A 21,852-nucleotide genomic window follows, 5' to 3' on the forward strand; every position below is an offset into this window, starting at 1 on the left:
TTACTGATATTTGTCATATTATTATTACTTTTTATCTAAGAGTAACTAATGAAGTGAAATGGTGACCCTTAGAAAAAGAACACAGAGAGGGAGAATAAATTCTTTCAATAATTTACTTGAGTACAGAATTAGCTTTTGAGTCCAGAAGGAATACAGTAAGATATTTTATTACCTCTAGCTCAGAAAAGTACAGAGTGTATAGTGTGTTATAGGGTTTTTAACAGGGTAATAACTGATCCAAAAAAAAAAAAGAAAAAAAAAGAGAATTTTCTTCCAAACATGCTTAATATTTTTACCCACTGACTTACAGTGACTCCGGGTTATCTTTACAAAGATTAAACATACAGTCTTTCAAGTCTTTGAAGAACACTGGATACTTGGACACCATCAATGTAATGTAGTAAAAGTACTATATTAGATAAAAGCACCGAACATCACAGCATTGCTTTCCCCACCTCATAAAAAAATGTAAAACAAAAACGGCCCTTGTTTTCATTTAGCGTCTCTCAGTGGGAGCGCTGTATTCAGAAGAGGAGCCGTTTCGTTTTCTAGCCTGGAGGATAACTGATCCGTTTCTCTGGAGTTTGATACTCCTCCTTGCCCTGTAGGTCATGATTTACAGCTTTACTACCCCCATCAGAACCTTCAAGTATATTGCAGATGCACATGTAAAATAAAACATGAAAAACATGTAAAATGAAAAACAGCTGGTTCAGGTTATCTACTGTTCCACGTAAGTTTTGTTCCCCTTAATGTATCTCTTAATATTTAAGAAAGCATATTCGCATATTCGTACCTGCTCAGTATTAAATATTTGTGTAAACATGGTAAATACACACACATCTCCAAATTCAACCCCTTCATGACAAGCTTTTTTAGTACTGGGTAGAGCATCTTTTTGCTGTTATGAGCTGCTGCAAACGTGATACATAGTCAGACACCAGCTTCCGCCAGCATTCCTGGATGAATCTTAGCCCATTCCTTTAGGCACTAGCCTCCAGTTCACTAATAATCACAACTGCCTTCTTCACATCCCACCAGAGGATTTAAAGAAAAATATATATGGGGTTCAAGTCAGGGGGTTTGTGACAGCCAGTCCAGAATCTTCCAGGGCTTCTTCTGAAACCAAGCCTTGATGGACTTGGGATAACTGTCCTGTTTGAAGGTCCGATAGCGTCCAAGCTTCAGCTTCCGCACAGAAGGCATGACGTTTTCTCCTAGGATACTTGATTGAATCCATTCCTCCAGCAGGACAATTATCCCAAGTTTACCTCAAAGTTCACCAAGACTTGGTTTCAGAAGAAGTCCTGGAAGATTCCGAAGTGGCCAACACAGTTGCCAAAGAGATCTTTGGGGAGATCTAAAAAAAAGACAGTTGCATAATGCAAGAATATTAGTGAACTGGAGGCCATTGCTCATTAGTAATGGGCCAAGATTCCTCAGGAACGCTGCCAAGAGCTGGTGCCTGGCTATGCATCATGCTTGTCACAGGTCATAAAGACGCTCGTCATTGAGGGGTTGAATATTTCTGAGGCTGCAGTTGTCATTAAAAGTGGAATTCTGTTGAAACTGGAGAAAGCACTTATTATATCAGTAATATTCAGCTATAGAAATTGTTCTTCCTTGAATGTACATTTAGCTAAAAAGCCTAATTTGCAATGAGGTTGAATAATTTCGATTGCAACGGTACCTTGCTTGTCATACTGTAACACCATCAAGCCGACCCAGTGACATCACCAATTCTTTTTTGTGATGCTCGTCCAAGCTCTTACAGAAGTTTCTTTCAGTTGCTGTTTGTCTTAGGTGGTTTATATTCTTCAGGAGGTGAAATGCACGTTAAATTGGTTTAGGGTCTGGAGATTGACTTGGTTAGTCTAAAACCTTCCACGTTTTTTCGGACTCCTTGGTTGCGTTGGCAGTGTGTTTAAAGCAGTGTACCTCCACAGTGCTTGGCCAATGAGCTTGTATGTTTTGGCTCAGATTCTTTCTATCTCCACATTTTCCTCGGTTATATATATATATATATATAAATATATATATATATATCTTGTAACGTGATGCATCTTCCAGGGTTCAGAGCTCTAACTAATCAAACTTATTCAGTGTTACATTTACAGTGTTTCTTTGAGCTAAAACAGACATTGCCTACATTCATCATAAGCCCACAAAGGTAGTCGGAAATGTCATGAGGTTTTGTTCTTATATTATACATAACTTTGTTACTGGTAGCTAAACATTCTGCATATATTAGATAAAATATTAGGATTATTTTGAGGAAAAAGATTAAATATTAAAATAACAATAAATTATTTAGACATATCACTTATCACTAAATATAATAGAATTCAACATGCTAATAACTATAATCAGTTTTCAATATCACAGTGGTCCAATTCCAGAGATCCACTTTATCATTGAACTTACTGCTGGTACAGGACAGCCTTTGCAGCTGATTGCCCACCAATTTACTGTAATGCATCTGTATGAAAGCTAGCAGTAAATGTTAAACTAATTCTCCTTGGTCTGTTGTTAAGTCATCTGTTGCATTCATCACTGCATCAGACAGCTGGTGTTAGGGAGGAAGTCCTGAACGTATGTGACCACGGCCTTGGACAGATAAGTCATAGTGCCATAGCTGCCACTGGGTGCACTGTCATAGAAGAAGTTGCAGATTCCAGTTGCTGGGTCCTTCTCCAAGAAAAACTCATTGGCCCCACTGGACTTCTGCAAGCCAATACACAATTCATTATTCGTTATTAATCACACAATATATTAGGCATCAAAGGAATATCATTTTTAGCATTTCTAAGCATTTTAAGATTTAAGACAAAAGCATTTGCAAAAATCTTTGACTAAATTTTTTGGGGGGTTCAGGCAAACACGTCTCTGGCAATTGCCTATGTGCTGTATATGCAGCAGAGAAAAAGTATTATTATACAGAATCATGAATAAGCCCTGATAGAAAGAATACTGAGACAAACCTGGTCCTGCAGGAAGAGATCATTGGCCATGTGAACTACACGGTCAATGTGAATGATCCCCCCAATACTGGGTATCTCCATTTCAGCCACCAGGGTCAGCACCATGACGGCTTCCACCAGCAACTGTCTATATTCCGGCTGAGGAACATGGTTCAGCACAGACTCCACATGTACAGCAAACTTAATCTCTCCTTCGGTCATCTAGAACACAGCAAAGCACACAGGCATATCAATAGTAATAGTATTTCTACAACTGGCGTTGTCACAAAGCAGCTTTACAGGAATCGGTCAGAACTACTCATCAATTATTGATAAAAGTCACCTCCCCACCAAGACTGTCCTACTGCTCAGGCATGATATAATCATAATATAAATATAACTACTATAATAATGGTTGAGATGGTAAGAATAGGTTCATGGTGGTAATAATTACGGTAGCAGATAGTTGGAGTCCCTGTAAACTTTAACATGTATATGAGCTATTCAGTACATTAGTAAAGTAGTTTGTGTGAGTGTGAAGGGGTGATTCATGTACCTCTCGTGTGGTTGAGGAGGGCAGTACATATCCTGCAATAGAAAGGCCATGGCACTTCTGCAGTATCTTCCAGACCTTTTGGTAGAAGCCCATGGGCACTCTGTTTATGGCCCCATCCAGACGGCGTCTCCTCAACCACTGACCTTGCCTCTCCTCCCACTGCAGTCGCGAATCTCCCGTACCTGTTGGAGAGAGGATCCCACTGGGGGTGGAGGGGCTGCTGCACCGCTGCATGAGACAAATAGAAAACACACACATTGAAATCTAAACTTATATGTCACAGTACATTCAACAGGACGACAAGTTAATGGAAACATCAGATATAAAAGCAGTGCCACTTTGAGTGAACAAACATGAATAATCCATTAAAATGCAATTATTATAAAAATAAAAAAAAAGAAATTAATCCACATTAATTTTTAAAAAAGTAATTTTTTAAAAGTGTGTGTTATGCACATAATCTAGAGTATGCATAAAAAGCATAACAAATTAAGCTGGTAGTTGTAGCTACATACAGACACACAATCTTACAAATAAAGGTCATTTTAATGGTGAAAAATAATTATGTAAGGTTAAAAACATCGTGTGGAACCAAACTAACCGTCTGTAGCACCTTTATTTTTGAGAGTGTATGATTCGTTTGATCGTTCATGATAGCACTAATTAAACAGCATTAGCACCAAACACCAAATAAAAAAAGGATGAGGTAAAAAGTACGCAACACATAGCTGCGAAACTAACATATCTATGTTACCTAATGTTTCCATTAATTTGTCATCCCACTGTACGGCATAAGAAACAATTACTAGTCTGCTAACACGAATACAACCATGCAAATCTTCCGTTAAATAATCAGAATAAAAGATAAGCAAAAGAAGTTATAATGCAGTAAGCTCATGCTTATCATGAGTGGAAGGACATCACTGCACCATGTCTATGCACCATGTAACCATTATGAAGACAAGTCAAGTATTACACACTTCACATTTTATTTAGCTAAGTGACTAGAATGAGGCATGAGAGAAAGGCATGGTGGGTAACAGGATTACCGTGGAACGGGGGGATGTGACATTGCTGTTGATGGAATGACTGCCACTATAGATCTATGAGAGAAAGAGTAGAATGTATGGGCAGAAAAGGACAGAGAGGAGTTATGAATAAATGCTGTTGGAATGTGAGAGCTCATTCCGGTTTCTTTCTGAACTGGAATTACTTTTCAGGGTTTCAAATGTAAGATATGCCGAGCAGGGTTATTTCAAACACAGGGCTTCTGGAGGGTGAAAGGTCAGGGAAAAGTTTTGGATGAGCAAGTCACACTGCAAAACATTCAGAAAGCTGGTAGAAAACAGTCATATTCATGTACTGAAATGGTAATAAAGATGTATCATGTTAAAAAACAATGGTATTCACAGTGGTCTATCCCAAGGTTTACACACTCAAGTCCTGGTTGGCCACAGTACGCCATTTCTCCAGTTTGACTTGACAAGTACGCAACAAATTGAACAATGTTTGTTGCAAGAGGGGAACTGTAAACCATGAGAAGGCACCGTCCACAACAGGAGTGTGAAACCCTGGTGTATTTGATTAAGGTTGAAAGCATGAATGACAATAAATTGATTAAGTATATATGTTAATAAGTTCTGCGGTATTAAAACACACATGCCCATAATTAATCGCATTTACAAACTCAACCCACGCTTATTGGTCTGGAGTCGTCAAGCTGGAAGCAAAACAGAGTCATGGTCACTTAAAGCAGGGAAGCAAAATAAAAGAAACCATAGTTTTGCACATTTTCAAAATTTCTCCCACTCTCACCTGTTTGATTTCACTCTTCAGTTTCCTGATGCCTGTGCGCTCTGTTTTGGTAGCACCTGTGTGCCCAAGTTCATGGATGGAGATAGCTGGGCTGGTGGCTGTGGACTCAAGAGGACGCACTTACACACAACACAAAGAAGACAATGATGAGATCAACTAATATTTTATTAACACTCTACTGTGGGGCACCATTACCTACCTACCTAGTCTTTTACAACAACTGGAATAAGCCTACATTAACATTTATAATATATATATATATATATATATATATATATATATATATATATATATATTCCAATAAACATCAGCTGTCACAAGTGCTGGTTTTGAAAGTTTCAATGTCAAAAGTTGACAAAGCTTATATGTGAAGTGACAGACTTTTGTTAGTAATTAGGGGTGAGAGTATCATCAGAGTCCCCCCCCCCCCCCCGTCATGGACATTTACACTGCCCGCTGCATCCGCAAAGCAACCAGCATTGTGGATGACTCCACCCACCCTTCACACAGACTGTTCTCCCTCCTGCCATCAGGAAGAACCACACCGGTCCAACACGACCAGACTCTGCAATAGCTTCTTCCCCTGAGCCATCAGACTTCTCAACTCCACAGACTAAACTGATGTTTTTTCTGTTCAATGCACACACACACACCTAATTACTACCCCTAATTATTTATTATTCTCTGTCTGTATTGTTGTATTGTCTGTCTGCACTTGTACTGTGTTGCACTTGTGTTCTGTATTGTGGTTCTTGAGGAACGTTGTTTTGTTTCACTATGTACTCTGTATGTAGTTGAAATGACAATAAAACCCACTTGACTTGACTTGAACTGGGTGTGAAATGATATAACATGAAAAGACATTTCCATTTGTGCGTAGCGGACACTGGAATGAGACATCCTAGTTATGTTTAAACGGCTGTAAAATTGTTCCCATTGGATACAAACTGCTGTTAACTGGTAGAAAAAGCACATGAAACACTCCCAAGCATTTACAATTATCCTAATTCTGTGGAGCTGTTGAGAAACTGAGCCTGGGTCAGTCGCAGTTCTGTTTGTTCTTGCTGTCAGCGTTTGTTTCACTGGTGTGTTACTAGGAACTTACCCATCACTGCAGGCAAAGGAGATTTAGATTTCTGACATGACTGTCAGGGCACTTATGCACACAGAAAGAGTTGCGTGCACAGCAACCACACGTCCCTTTGGCCGCCACTTGCTTATCAATGAATCCACTTCTTATCCACGCAATCATGCTCGCCGCACAGGACATTGTGAGCACAGGCGTTTCTGAGGTGCGGCAAACTGATGTTTGGATGGAACTTGGCGCTTGTGAAATTTGGTTCCTATAAACTACACTTACTGTGTATTCTCCATATGACTGCGTCCATAAACACTTTTACTTGACATTCACGTTAACAAAAAACCTGTCAAGTAAGGCTAGAGTAATAAAGTGCATTTCTTTTAGAGACTTTAGATTGATACTAGCTAACTGAATAAATGCTTGTGTGTTTTAGGGAACGTGACTTACTGCTTCTCTCCACTCCAAACTCTTTCCCACTTAGGATGTGATGCAGCAGATTCTTCATGTCAGATGGACTGAGGTTCATCAGCCCCTCCGATGCCTCCTCCCCTGAAAAGATTTGAGAGCAGACGTCTCACAGTGGCCCACAAAAATGTAGTCCAAATGGAATAGCACTGCACTAGCCATCAATACCTGAGCAGTGAAGACTACGGGCCAGCTCAGTAGCCATCACCTGCATGATGAGGCCTATCCGTAGACGGAGCATATCTCCAAACAATGCCGGCTGAGAACGGACATACATGGCCAGATAAACCATGATCTCCTAGAATGGAAGGCACAACAACGTTTATAAGCTCCATTTGTTATAGTTATAAGCTGCTTTATTTATTTTTGACAGAAGGAAACGTAAGGATTTTATAACAGCAATTCATTCATGCATGCAATTAGACAGTGAATATTGTGAATGCAAGCATATAATCAATTTAGTGACTATTTCAAAGTCTTGGCTCTACCTGTGTAAGCACTGCAATGCTTATATCCTGGCCACTGGCCTCATAGATCAAATTATTCAGCTCTTCTGGTGGAAGAGGACTAAAGAAGGAAATATGACAATGTAAGAATAAAATGGTATACATTAAGAAAGAAACAAAAGAAAGGCTAGATCTTTATAATCATCTGTCAGTGGAAGTGGTAATGCAAATGGTTGCTGGCACTTAATTAAACAGTGAGCAGTTCCTTATAAACTGTCATGACATAATAATGTCAGAAAAGTGTAATTCGCGCTTTAAGACACCTGTAGAGGACACACGTAACGCATGCCTTTCTGGACAAGCTGAGAGACACAGAGTGGCAATGATAGAGATGCTATTCACCCTATTAAAGGCATCAACAGTGGAGCATCAACATGATTTCGAAGTGGTTATTGTAGGGTAAAACGCTACATAAGGTTGCTTTAAGTCTGTTATTGTCACATAGCTGATCATGGATGAGTGTAGAAGTGCACACTCACGCTGTAATGACTTTCTCCCTAGGTTCTGGAGGAAGACCCACGGTCAGCTGCTTATGATGGGATATTAGATCAGTACAGGCCTGCGGATAAAACACATAGACATGATTTTCACATCAGCTCTAAAACAATAGAATGTATAAGTACTGTCCCACATTGTTCCTCAACAATTTCACCCATGCTTGTGGATTACCATGGCCAACAATTTTGACGTTTATCCAAATACTTTGTTACATGACAGAAAACTATTAAATACGGACATGGATGGAATATTAAGATTGCAGTGAAAGAAATGCTGGATTATTCCATTACAAAGACTGACAATCTTTTCTCACCTCAGCCAAGACTTCCACCCTCTTCTTAAGAATGCCTGAGATGTAGCGAATGAGTCCCCATTCTTTGCTCGTTCCGGCTTTAATGTAGAGCTCCTCCAGCAGAGACCGCACTGATGCTTCACACTGCCCAGATATATTAACCATCCAGTCTGCACCCCTAGCAATCACACATACCAACATACAAGAGAGAGAAATTCAACACTGACTGATACTGAAAGGGGCAGTGGTAGCTCAGCGGTTAGAGCTCGGGGCTATTGATGACAGGGTTGTGGGTTCGATAGCCGGGCTCTGCAAGCTGCCACTGTTGGGCCCTTGAGCAAGGCTCTTTACCCTCTCTGCTCCCTGGGCGTTGAAGTTGGCTGCCCACCGCTCTGGGTGTGTGTGTACTCACTGCCCCTAGTTCACTAGTGTGTGAGTGTTCACTACCACAGATGGGTTAAATGCGGAGGACACATTTGTGCACCTTTACCTTTTATTGATAATAAAATGTACAAAGATTATTAAGATGTGTGAGCACCTACTTCATAGCATAGAGGATATAGAGGATGTCTGCTTGGTCCTGTAATGTTGGGCATTCCTTCAGGTGAGTGACCAGAGCAGCGAAGTCGGTATTGCCATGGGCGTCACGGGGCAAGTGCAGGTCAACACTGTGAGTCTACAAAGTAAAGTGAAAAAGTTCTTAAAATCTTTTAAGCATTCATTTATGCTTTCTTTCATTATGATATAGAACTTTCTTATTTAAATCTTTACAAACTAACAGCCTTGATATTTTCTGAGGTCTTGAGGCCACTGGAAAAATCTGGTTTTCTGTATGACGTGTGAAAGTCTGGTATGTTTGGTGAGGTATTTTTCAAATCTAGAGAAGCCCAGAAAACCACTTGGCCTCGCTCTCTGTGGACGTGTGGGATGGCTTCTCCTTCTGCTTCCCCCAATTACTAAGCTCAATGCTACATACCACGAGTGTCTGTTAGCTGATGCAACAGAATAGGCAGTTCTGGAGACATTCTCTTCCAAGCATGCTGTGCCCTCCAACGCTGTGTCAGTGGCAGTTTGAAAGAGCTATGGTGCCTGGCTTTACAGGATTCAGGGGAAGCATCTGCTAGTCTCAAGCCTCTCATCTTGCTGAGAGGGTTGAGACCTATTCACTTCCAGCACTGGGTGTGGAATAATGTTAATTGCTTTAGCTTGTTATGTTACCTTCTGTTTTAAGTTTTGTTTTTCATCTTCTTTATCTATAGATAAAATAGTATTTTTGGTAGATGCACAGCTAGAAAGGTTCAATACCTGTAGCCGTTCTTGCATACAGCAATGATCTTGGTTCATTATGCATGCGTTTTAAGTGTTAGTATGTGCCCTGGAAGCAAAGAAACTCTCTCTTGTCGAAGAGTAAATGCAATAATGACCTCCTCTCCCAATGAAACCTAGAATCAACACTGGGTGAGGACAGGGTGCAGTGTGAAAATGGAGTTGGAGCATTTAGAGTAACCTTGTGTTGCTGAGGAGCGTGTTGAGGGTGTGGGACCTCCAGCAGGTTGAGAGACTTCCTGTGCTTGTTCATTATAGGAGTCACAGGTAAATACATTGATGCCTCTGAAAAGCAAACAAGATTATGTCTGTGGAAGTAGGGAGCAAGCAGCTGAAACTTCATCAATAACTGTGAAACACATTAGAGCTGGAAAGAAGTCACATTCGCTCTAATCTCACTCATTGCAGTCATCTTGCAGCCATTGCAAATACATACATTTAGCTCACAGAAAGTTACTGCCAATAGAATGGGATGCTCTGGAACAGTCTTACATCACCATGCCAAATACTAAAGTCCCCATGCCAAATCCCAAGTGTTGGCTTCAGGGGCATAAAGTTGCATTTTATGTGGTGATGAAGCACCATTAAATATAATTAGATAATCATCCAAAACTAGGACCTGACCTCACTAGAGCTCTTGGGACTGAATGCACAACAGAACTACAAGAGCTGTGCAAATCCTCACATCTACTTTCCAACACCTACCAAAGGGTGGAATAAAAATAGGCATTTACTGAGCAGGAGTCTACAAACTTTTTGACATATAGCATATGCTGACTCAGAGGATCAAAAGGCATGTTCTATCTTGCCATCATAGTCATCATGTTCAACAACAGATGCGCTTAATTAAAAGGAGAACCCCACTGGGATAACTTTTCATTTACATCATCAAGTCAGAAAAATCAAGGGAATATAAAAACTATTCAAAATTCAATACAACCCAGAAGCAGACTGAAGGCAATTCAAATGGAATGGATAACATTTTGGGTCTTCTAGGCTTACTAGGCATGTTGAGGCCTTGGACCTGAGCCATGAGAGTCAGGATATCCCTGGTGGTGTGCTCAGCACTGAAAACGTGGTGCTGTCCCCTTTGGATGGGAGGGAGATATGACTTTGTAGCTGTGCTCTGCAAGAGCTGTGTGAGGTACTGGTCAAGCACATCTTTCGATTCTTCTACATAAAAAAAACAACAACAACCATAACAATTAAATCAGCACAAACCTTTGCACAAGAATATAAACAGCCGTTCCTTTTTAATTGAGGGTGAAGAGGAATACCAAGTAGGGAGAAAGCATGTTCTGTCTCTTCATTGTCTTCATCTTCATCGTCATCTTCATCTAAAAGGTTCTCATCAGAGCCAACATCCATGAAGCTGAGCTGAGTGTGGAAGGAGGTAGTGAGGAAAGTAGACAGGTTCGCCATCTGCACTCTAAACAGCAGATGAAAATTTAGAAAATTTTCAGCAAATTCTTGCATGGAAATGTTAGATTCCTCTGAAAACAGAATATTTCTTCAATACAGAAGTTCTCTCTATTTTCTGACCTTGCTCCTCCAAAATAGCCATCTTGAAGCTTTCGCAAGGTAGACAGGATACAAGGGTCAATTGTTTCGCTGTCATCCACTACAATAATTAGAAATTAAATTTTTTAGATTTTTATCTTGTACAGACATTTTGAGACTGTGTGGACATGCATATACATTGACTGGGGTATGGTCTTGGAGTTACCCAGCATGCTTTTTGTGATGGGAAATGTAAGTGTGGGTCTTCCAGTCATCCGCCAACAGGAGGAGAGGTAAGCCAGCTCAGTCCTCAGCATCTCCACAATCATTTGATTATCAAGGGCCAGGTAGAAATGATGCTGGTCAATGAACTAAAGAGAAGACAGAGGATATAATCATGGACTTTACCTTTTCTTTTTGTGCAATTACTCTTTCAAAAGTATTAGAGTAAGTTTATTTAAGGTATATTTAAAAAGAAATTACTGTAAGAATAACAGCTTCAAAATCATGTTGATGCTCTGTCCTGTAACAGGGAGAATAGCGCCTTTGCTAGTGTTGTTGCTACTCTGGGCCCGGTACACTGACAACTAACCTATGTAACTGTGGCGAAGCGGGCCGGACACTGAGTAATGCTGCATAATCATGGTCATATTTGTGTAAAAAAACTACTGAACTACGGCAGTCCACATGCTTCTTTCACTTTCAGTGATTATTCTGTTTTTCTCAGCCTGTCCAGAAATGCATGTGTAAAGCATTACACTTCCTAACTGCAAGGGGAGCCCAGGAGCAAGAAATATAAATCCTAGCATAATGCTTCCTCGAAATCAAAAGCCCATCTTAGATTACCAGCCTTATTGCTTTATTACATTTTCTCAGTTACAATCTTGGTGGTTCATACTTGTCTTTGTAAGTGACCCACGTGTGGGATAACACCTATGCCCTAAAAGGAACCACACTGCTGACAGTGGATGATGACAACAGTAATATGTGCATGTGCAATCACTGTCCAGCTATTCTCATGGTCACATGGTCACACTTCAGATATGTATAAAATATTTACAATATCACAAAAGGATTTGTGATCATTGTAACCCTGTAACATACACATAGCCAAAAAGAATTTTACTCTTACCTGTGGCGTAAAAGTGTAGGTACGATTTCTAATCTCATAGAACTTGGAGGTCCCTAGAACACCAATGTGTCGGTATGGCCGCCCAGTCAGATTCAGCTTCTTACAGTTTCCTGTGCAAATCAGCAATGCATACAGAATGCTGAATATGTTAACATAAGTGTTGAAATGATTACTTCAGGTCCTGTGCGCAGAAGGATGGGTCCGGCCGAACGTTTGGATGTAATGAATCTTTACCCAGTTTGACGTAGATATGGCTCAGGATGCGAGCTGGCATAACTCGGATCGGGAGGACTTCTGATACAGTCTGCACCTCAATCCCATAATCCCTCAGAAGTCCCTGGATTTCTTTTGACTCTGCCACTACGCTCACTAAATAGAAAAAACATGACATTGTGTCAATCTGTCTGTTTAAAGATAACAGCACAACAAGAGCACTTTAGTAGTGTCTACGCTTATTTTTAGTCTATTCGAGCCAGCTGAGGTTATTCTTGAGTAACTTTTGTAAGTCACTCTGGATAAGAGCGTCTGCTAAATGCCGTAATTGTAAATGTACATCCCAAAGATCAACCCAAATCCAGAACAAAAAGCAAGGTCAAACAGCAGCAACAAACAGGCTCTCCAACTGACCAAGTATGTCTACTTGTTTTTGGCCTACATGTAACTGTTCACTGACCTTGGACTACAACATCTGGTTTGAATCCTGTGGAGAATCTTCTGTTTAGAGGGTCTATCTCTCCAGGAGCAAGAAACCCCTTTTTAAAGAAATGAACAAACATATATTTCAAAAGATGTATACATACTTTATTTATAAGAATACAGGATGTGGTTAAACCTAAATAAAGGCAATGCATTCAGCTGCTGTACCTCAGCCAGCAGACTGCCCACAATGTAGAGGGATTGGCCCCACATGTGGGGCAGCTGGCCTGTGGCCACACGGTCCACAGTGTGAGGGTTCCGGTACTCATCTTCGACCTAAAACAGCAAATTCATATAATTGGGGTCATTTGTATTAGGGTTAAAGTTGTTAAATGTTGTTAGGGTTAAATGACCAGATAGTTCGGCCATGTTTATCATACTGTATACTGGGCACACGTTTAGCCAATAAAAGTAATTACTTATTATTTTTTACCATTATTTTACTATTATTATGTAATTACATTTACATTCAAGTTATGTTCAGTATACAAACATTTGAGCGTATACAGTGTACAACATTCGGCATGTCTAATTTTCTTTCCACTTCACTTGATGTTTCATCAAATTCAAAGCCTATTTCCTCAGATATCTTCTCTTCTACTACTACAATTACAAACATTCAGTCTCATTTCTGCTGCAAGAATTGGCCATGCTGATACATATGCATTAACACTCGCATGCACACTCCTCTGTGATGCCTTGATCAAAAATGCCCACAGCAGGGATATTCAATTAAAATTCATTAAGGTCAAGTTAGAGAAAATTTTCTCAAGCAAAAGTCCAGAACATCACAATGTCTAACTGGCATTTTGATTCAGTGCCATATCCTGTGTATTGAAGTAGCCTAGAAGTTTATATTTAACAAAGCTGTTAATAACCATGTTATTTTATTATAGATACAGTATAGGTCAGATAGCCAGTGAGTGGACATACAAAAGGGGTGAGTGTATAAATACACACACTGGGATTTTTTTTATTAACAGAGATCTGCAACTAATGTACAGTACATTTTACCAGTGCTTTTACCTTGTCAGCCGGTACAGCATATAACTCAGGCACTAATTTGATGCCATGCTTGCCCCGGATCAAGATGCCCTCCAGAGCCTCCCTGTATTCCTGCACCTGAACAGAACAATAACATGATACTGCCCCCTTGTTGAAGAAAATGGTCATTACAACATCACATATAAATTTCACTGCTTCTTCTATATTATCTCAAGTCATGCAGCTGACTGTTTTCAACACAAAAATACATACATTCATTTGATCACAGGACAATGTATACCTGTACAGGATCTTCATTGAAAATGCCATCCAATATGAGGTAAGTCCAAAACACTGGCCATTCGCATTCAATATTCTCGAAGAGTTTCAATTCTGCTGGGTCATAATGAAGCCGGGAGGGGTCCTATCAACATAATGAAAATAAAGTATAGAACAGAGCATATTAAAAAAAATAAAATAAAAGCCTGCTTAAACAACAGTATTTCGTTTTTTCGGACTAATCCATATAGCAGCTTGGTAGGTTAAATCTAAGTGGGTCAGGTTTGATTTAACATAGCTGCTGATAAGCGCTCTGAAACAAAGCACTTATCTTATATCTTAATAAAGCTTGGCTGTCTAACTAACCGCATTTCCCAGCAGAGGAGTGTAGTAACCATGGCCACTCAACAAGGCACACCTTTCGCTTTATTAAACTATCTGAAGGCATTGTAACAGACCTACCTCTTTTGGGGTCCTGTAACCATCTCTGATAAACCGACAGCACCCATAACGTCCCTGGAATTAATACAATTTGTTGAGTTACACACTTCTTCATGAAGCAAGCATTATGTTCCACTACATTTATCTATATCTGGCCAAGCGAGATCCATAGATGCTAGATCTTTAGATTGACTTTAAACTGGATCTATTTCCCCCCCTTACACATAACGTCCAACACTGATGTAAAGAAGGGTCCAAGAAAAAGGCAATTCTTGCACAGTACCTGCAGCTTAGAGATGATCTCACCCTTGGTGATATTGACCAGGTCAGCATCTTCTACTGCAAAAGCAGGGAAGGAGATGACTGAAAGCAGACCGGCATCAATCTCTTTAGAAGTAGACGCTCGGGGCAGCATTGAGCACAAGATAGACTGCATTCACATGTGGAGAGAAGCACTTTTGAGTAAGACAGAATAAAGTGCAAATATTTGTGTAATGGAAACAGACTTCTCAGTTGACTTGCTTTGACTTTGTATTTGGGCTTCTTAAAGGCAAAATCTAATGGTGTGTTACCTGGCAATGTTCCACTTCATCTGGTAGAACATGGATCACTGATTTGGGGCCTCCATGAGCCCCAAACAGATCAAGCTCATCAATGGCCTCCAATGCAGCCTAACAACACATGAAACAGCTCATCGTCAAGGTTAATATCAAAATATCATATGAACTTTGATGTAAACTCATTTATTTAATGTTTATGATCGAATATTGGATTCTTTTTATTACGATATGATATGATATGCCATATAAATATACTAAAATCTGGTTTCTCAAAAGTCAAACATTTATAACACTAGCAAATACAATACTATGCTGATGTATTTCTTCAAGTACATAGTGAAGTAGATTCTTGCTTTCTTGCACCGAAGAAAGAACCAGGAGACGACAGAGGTGGAAAGTTGTTTATTTCAAGGCAGAGTCTCAGCTCTTGTCCGAAGACAGTATCTAGACACACAGTTTCTATGGACTGTTTATAGACTGTTGCACCCCCCCCCCCCCCCCCCAAAGAGTGTGTATTCTTTTGTTGATTAACCAAATGGTCAACTCTCCTAACCAATTATTGCCTACTGACCTTCAACCCTGATTTACATCCCTGATGAGAATCCTGTTTCCAGGGTCAGATTCTGTTGTAAATGCTTAAACTACAAATGCTGTTTCAGTGATTTTCCAGAGGTTAAACTTATACAACAATAATATCCAACAATTGTCTATAAACAAATAGGTACTTGACAATTATTGCTGTCTTTGTTCTCCAGTATATCGGATTTAAAATTGAACACTGAACTGCAATTCTGTGATATTTACATCTGTTTCAAGTAAGGCATTGAGAAATCACAGCCCTTTTGATACAGTATACAATTTGTGGGGACTACAAGTAAATGGCCGCATTTTTAGTGTTTCAAAGTAAGAAGACCAACAAAAGATCTAGCGCCACTTCTAGATGTCGCATTTGCATGTAGAAACTGCTGCCGTTATCCGTTTTTAAAGAGTTTGTGAGGAATACCACTATCTTTTTTATTCTCCCTACCTTTGCCATTCCAACAGAGCTCCCATTCAGCTCGGGAATTCCTTGGTTGGTCTTGTCTCCTCTCTCCCACATGCCATAATCCTACACAGCACAAAGCATACAGTTTTAGGGAATCAATGTACTGAAAAGTACAACAACCTCAGGAATCAATGTTGTCTGGATTCTACTTACTGCAACTTTATATGCTGCTTCAATGTAGAACACCAGGTTCTGAATGAATGCCACCTCATCCAGGTTAGATATGATGCGCAGTCCTGTGAAAGAGTTAACAAATGTATAGATGCAAATAACAAACACAAGGCAAAAACTGATTCTGTGAGACTGTATGAAGACCAGTAACCTGCATGGGACAGGTCCTGCAACCCATATGAATGCAAAAGATATGAATATTCTAAATTTAGAGTTTTATATATTTGATAATAAACTAATATAATATTATACATACATGCATAGAGTCTCAAACTTGTGAAACTACTGAACTCAACAGTGAGAGTGTGCCACATAAAACCATTATATAACTAACACAAATATATATATATATATATATAAATAAATTATTGATTAGACAACGTAGCTGCTGGAAAATATTAGGTTCAATATACCATTTATATGTATTCATTTTAATGTAACTGATTAAAAAACATCCCAACCCCACATCTCTACAAGCCCCTGCTCACCTGACGCCGTCATCTGTGCCAGCACCAGCAGGTACAGTGAGGTGGCGTCTACCTGCAAGTGACCCCATTGGTCATCTCCTACCACTGTGGCACAGGTGGGTGTGTGGTACTTGGCATGCAGGCAATCCTTGGTGCTCTGCGTGTGTTTAAACTTCTCCACCTTTGCCACCTGTAGCAACACCTTCATGCTCAACCATCTTCATACAGACAACAATGTGCAGCCTCATGCACTTGTGCTCAAAGAAATCCAAAAAAATAAAAAAACACCTCAAGTGCAGAAAACACTGTAACGAAAAGAGGGCTGACGAAGCACTTAATTAACACACTTTTACAGATACAAAAATATGTAAGATAACTAAATATGTAAAAATTTCTCAACTTTACCTGTCTCATCATACACTGCAGCAGTCCTTGCATCAGCTTGACCACACTCTGTGAAAATTCCAAACACTTTTAATACATAGTAATCTTGTGAGGACAGCAAATAGGAATATGGAAATGGAATATTTGTGCTGCTCTTTACTTTACTATTTAGCCTCGGCAATAAATAAAAGCAAAAAGTAGATACGTTGCTCTTATAAAATTGTAATTATTAATTATTACCCGACCTCTAGCCCCCGGCAATCACATACACATACATACAGACAGACACAGTGCAGCTTAGACACTTGCTGAAAAAATAAAATTGATTTATTAATGTTACTACAACACAATACTTGCAGAAACTAGTGAACCTAAAGATACTGTGCTGACGTAACACATTTGAATAGTTTTCCACATTTAAATTATGGAAATGCTTACACCTTGAGCAGATACTTGACCACTCATCTGGGCAGAATTGGTACAGTTCAATTAAAGATGTTGGTTTCCTGGCGCACAGATGCATTTTAGGTACAGTCCACATATTTTCAATGGGGCTTAGGTCAAGACTTTGGAAAGGACATTTCAAAAGCTTAGTGTTAGCGCTTTATCTGTTTGACAACCATCTTTCTTGCATGTCTGGGGTCATTGTTCTGTTGGAAAAACAACTGTGTTTCAACGGTTGGTACAGCAATACAGTGGTACCCTCCCAAAAACTTACCCACACACAGTTGTTTGAACTGCTAATCTTGGAATTTGCATTTGTTCAGAAATGGCATGAAGAGGCTAATTCCTGAAGTGTACAATCATCCTTCTCAGATTTGCACCAAGCTCCTTGGACTTTTCCAACGCACGGTGTGTTGGTCAATCCAACAGAAAAGCTACCAGCTGCAGTCAATCATGACAATTAACAGGCCCTGTTAGGAGTTAGGAGGCCTTGGCCTTGAGGAGTTACAGGACATTTTGGAGGATATTGTATATTATTAAGCCTATGTGTATTGTTTGAACCCTGTTTGACATAAGTGGTTCTTGTTAAGCACATTAGGCAGTGAAACCAGGGAGACGTCTGGTGAGACTACACTCCAGGACACCCCAAGTGGAGACAGCTGAGAATCCCTTCAGCTTATTATTTCCCAGTAATAATCCATGCCACAGAATTAAAAGGAAATAAATATTACAGGCATATATCCTTTCATATTATTTACAAAGCTGTTTAACATTTATGTTATTTATAACATCTTGTCTTCAGCTCGTTGATTCTAAAACCTTTAAAGCATCATCACTCAGTTAGCTGCCAGTCATCAAAGATATCCAATTACATTGCCTAGACCCCACTGCCTTAAATACAGATAGCGATAGGATGCGTGACAGATTTACTGACCTGCTCAAGCTCATAAGCCTTGGCTTTGTCCTCATCACGGTCTGCATTCTTACGATACGCCATTCCCAGGCCCCATACTGCCAGGATGCTGTAAACATTGTCCCTAACCCAGGCATCTTTCTGCTGTTCACTAGCAGGGAGTAGACCGGTCACTGGATTCTGCAGAGCACCAAGAAAGATTCCCAGCAAGTAGGAAGGAAGAGAATCTCAACTAGACTAGAAGATTATTTTTGAAAGTGCAGATTACACTGAAATCAGGCTGAACATGACACAACTAAACATAATATAACAAGTGGTGGATGGTCCTGAAATACCCTTGGCAATGCTGGGTGTGTTTTGGCGTTTCCCCTGCTCTAATCGATCTAAGAGCAATTAACGAAGCCTTTCTTCCATGCCAAAATCAAAACAGTGATAATTATTATATGCAGATTGATCAAAAGATTTATGTCCACATTAAATACATTTAAAAAACACATTTTTAATGTGGGTTTTAATGTTTTTTTACATGTTGCATTGTACTTTGTTTTGGTGTGAATAGTCTTCTTTAGTCCATCACCAGCAGCTGAGATATACCCTGTGTAAAGTTACACAAAATCCAGTACAACACATTTTGCAGACATTGATCAGCTAATATTGATTACTTGATCATGGCCCCATTCAACATAACTTAGCTAGCTTAACAGTACGCTGGAAGCAAACCTAGACTGGTGCAGTGGTGGTTCTAGGGGGGTGGCTGAGGGGGACCAGTGCCCCTCTCACAACACACTTGGTCCCCTAACGGCCCCTCTAAATTAGGTGTGACTCTCTAAGTGGCAGGTAAGTAAAATGTTTTTGCTTTGTTAGTTATAATTACGATAACGTTCCTGAGAATGTGTTGCATATTAAGCAATTTATATACAAAGCTATGTGTTTATCGATCAGTTAGACTGAAAGATAGATAGACAGATAGACAGACAGACAGATACAGTAGACAGATAGATACGATAGATACAGTAGATAGATAGATAGATATATTCAATAGATACAGCAGATATGATAGATACAGTAGATAGATAGATAGCTAGATAGATAGATAGATAGATATATTCAATAGATACAGCAGATATGATAGATAGATAGATAGATAGATATATTCAATAGATACAGCAGATATGATAGATAGATAGATAGATAGATAGATAGATATATTCAATAGATACAGCAGATATGATAGATAGATAGATAGATAGATAGATAGATATATTCAATAGATACAGCAGATATGATAGATACAGTAGATAGATAGATACAGTGGTTGGTGTGGCGCAACAGATAACACCACTACCTGTGGGCTACCACACCATGTGAAAGACTGGGGTTCGATTCCCAGTCTGGGTGGCTATGCTGCGCTACACCAATAAGAGTCCTTGACTCCTAACACTACATTAGCCCACCTCTGTAATACGAGTAACATTGTAAGTCGCTCTGGATAAGAGCGTCAGCTAAATGCCATGAATGTAAATGTAGATAGATAGATAGATAGATAGATAGATACAACAGATACAGAAGATAGATAGATAGATACAGTAGATAGATACAGTAGATAGATAGATAGATAGATACAACAGATACAGAAGATAGATAGATAGATACAGTAGATAGATACAGTAGATAGATAGATAGATAGATAGATAGATACAACAGATACAGAAGATAGATAGATAGATACAGTAGATAGATAGATACAATAGATACAGTAGATAGATAGATACAGTAGACAGATACAGTAGATAGATAGATACAGTAGATAGATACAGTAGATAGATAGATACAATAGATACAGTAGATAGATAGATACAATAGATACAGTAGATAGATAGATAGATAGATAGATAGATACAGTAGATAGATACAATATATAGATACAGTAGATAGATAGATACGACAGATACAGTAGATAGATAGATAGATACAGTAGATAGATACAGTATATAGATACAGTAGATAGATAGATACGATAGATACAGTAGATAGATACAGTAGATAGATCGATAGATACAGTAGATAGATACAGTAGATAGATACAGTAGATAGATACAGTATATAGATACAGTAGATAGATAGATACAATAGATACAGTAGATAGATAGATACAGTAGATAGATACAGTAGATAGATACAGTAGATCGATAGATACAGTAGATAGATACAGTAGATAGATCGATAGATACAGTAGATAGATACAGTAGATAGATACAGTAGATTGATAGATAGATAGATAGATACATAGCCACTGGGCCTAGACCCCCCCACCACCCCTAGTTGAAATGGTCTAGAACCGCCACTGGTCTGGTGAATACATAAGAAACCCTACAGAATAATCTGGTAAGGATACCTATGGTAAAGAAAACTGTGTCCATTCTGCAGGAGTATATGGTAGGTGTTAAGAAGCACTGCTGGAACACTGTGCACACATATGAGGAAGTTGATTAATATTGTATGAAACCGGCCAAATGAAACAGGCCCCTTGCTTCTCAAAGGAAGGAATTTAAGTAGTGTAGATCATGCAAACATTTTTTTGTGGGCTCCTCTGCTATTTAAAGGTGACCTTTGCCCAAGCTTTGTTGATCTTAGGGCACAGCTATGTGAAGGCTGCCAGTAGGTGACTCCTCTATCTGCATGCTTGTTTTGGAGCATTGTTACTATTTGTTACCTACTTACTGACTATTAGATGTGGTAATGTAGTCATAAGGGTCAGGCCCACTCCGAACAGGCTCACAGTCTTCTTACACTGACCTGATGGCAGAGAATTGTCTCTTGCACCAGCCTTGCGAACGCATCCAGCCTCACTCCGGAATTGCTTCGGCTCCGCATCCTTTTCCTCCTCCGATCCACTCATTCGACTGACATTTCTGAGTCGGAAAATCAGCTACTGTCTTTTCAGGAAAGAGCTTATCAGAGGGTTAAGCCCAACAATTCCTTCTGTGGTCGGCAGGCAAGGGTCTTCGTGACTGCAGCAACGTTGCTGACAGCCCAGACTACAGACCTCCAGCCAGAACCGAGAGAAGGACACGCATGAAATGGTGATGCTGTTGACATATGGGGTCTCAACATCTATGCGAAAACACTACACCGCCCTCAATACCTGACTTTACGCAGCTGTTGACACCCTGGGAGGGACACCGGAGCAGACGCGAGCAGCCTTGACAGAGGCTTCACACGAGTAGCTGGACATAAACAGGCGGAAAAGCAACACGGTAAAAGCCCCTTGTGCCAGGTTCAGAAATCTACTTTTCCTAATCCACACCTCCACTGCCTGCGTTTGATCATATTCTAG

At 39.7% G+C, this 21,852-nt stretch overlaps 1 protein-coding gene across 3 annotated transcripts; it reads right to left on the reverse strand.

Annotated features, from left to right (window-relative positions):
* Nucleotides 1-99: 99 nt before the first annotated feature.
* On the reverse strand, nt 100-21,733 carry phka2 (phosphorylase kinase, alpha 2 (liver)). Of its 3 annotated transcripts, XM_072660026.1 has the most exons (32): nt 21,661-21,721; nt 21,312-21,451; nt 18,537-18,695; nt 17,180-17,227; nt 16,796-16,964; nt 16,290-16,372; nt 16,119-16,199; nt 15,104-15,202; nt 14,815-14,961; nt 14,553-14,606; nt 14,113-14,235; nt 13,854-13,949; nt 12,996-13,103; nt 12,805-12,883; nt 12,366-12,500; nt 12,132-12,241; nt 11,226-11,370; nt 11,042-11,120; nt 10,777-10,928; nt 10,502-10,672; nt 9,681-9,784; nt 8,716-8,849; nt 8,195-8,351; nt 7,863-7,942; nt 7,366-7,444; nt 7,046-7,175; nt 6,860-6,961; nt 5,332-5,450; nt 4,566-4,619; nt 3,517-3,744; nt 2,982-3,182; nt 100-2,724 (listed from the first exon to the last, which is right to left on the reverse strand). In XM_072660026.1, exons 2-32 carry the CDS (start codon nt 21,387-21,389, stop codon nt 2,551-2,553), a joined length of 3,678 nt encoding a protein of 1,225 aa, XP_072516127.1. In that variant the 5' UTR covers nt 21,390-21,451; nt 21,661-21,721; the 3' UTR covers nt 100-2,550. The 3 variants fall into 3 exon arrangements, with proteins under 3 accessions (XP_072516127.1, XP_072516128.1, XP_072516129.1); XM_072660027.1 differs by lacking the exon at nt 4,566-4,619 and adding an exon at nt 5,213-5,236 and having other exon boundaries at nt 21,312-21,733; XM_072660028.1 differs by lacking the exon at nt 4,566-4,619 and having other exon boundaries at nt 21,312-21,733.
* Between the last annotated feature and the right edge of the window lie 119 nt (nt 21,734-21,852).

The sequence above is a fragment of the Salminus brasiliensis genome, chromosome 17 (assembly GCF_030463535.1).
Source record: "Salminus brasiliensis chromosome 17, fSalBra1.hap2, whole genome shotgun sequence".
NCBI lineage: Eukaryota > Metazoa > Chordata > Actinopteri > Characiformes > Bryconidae > Salminus > Salminus brasiliensis.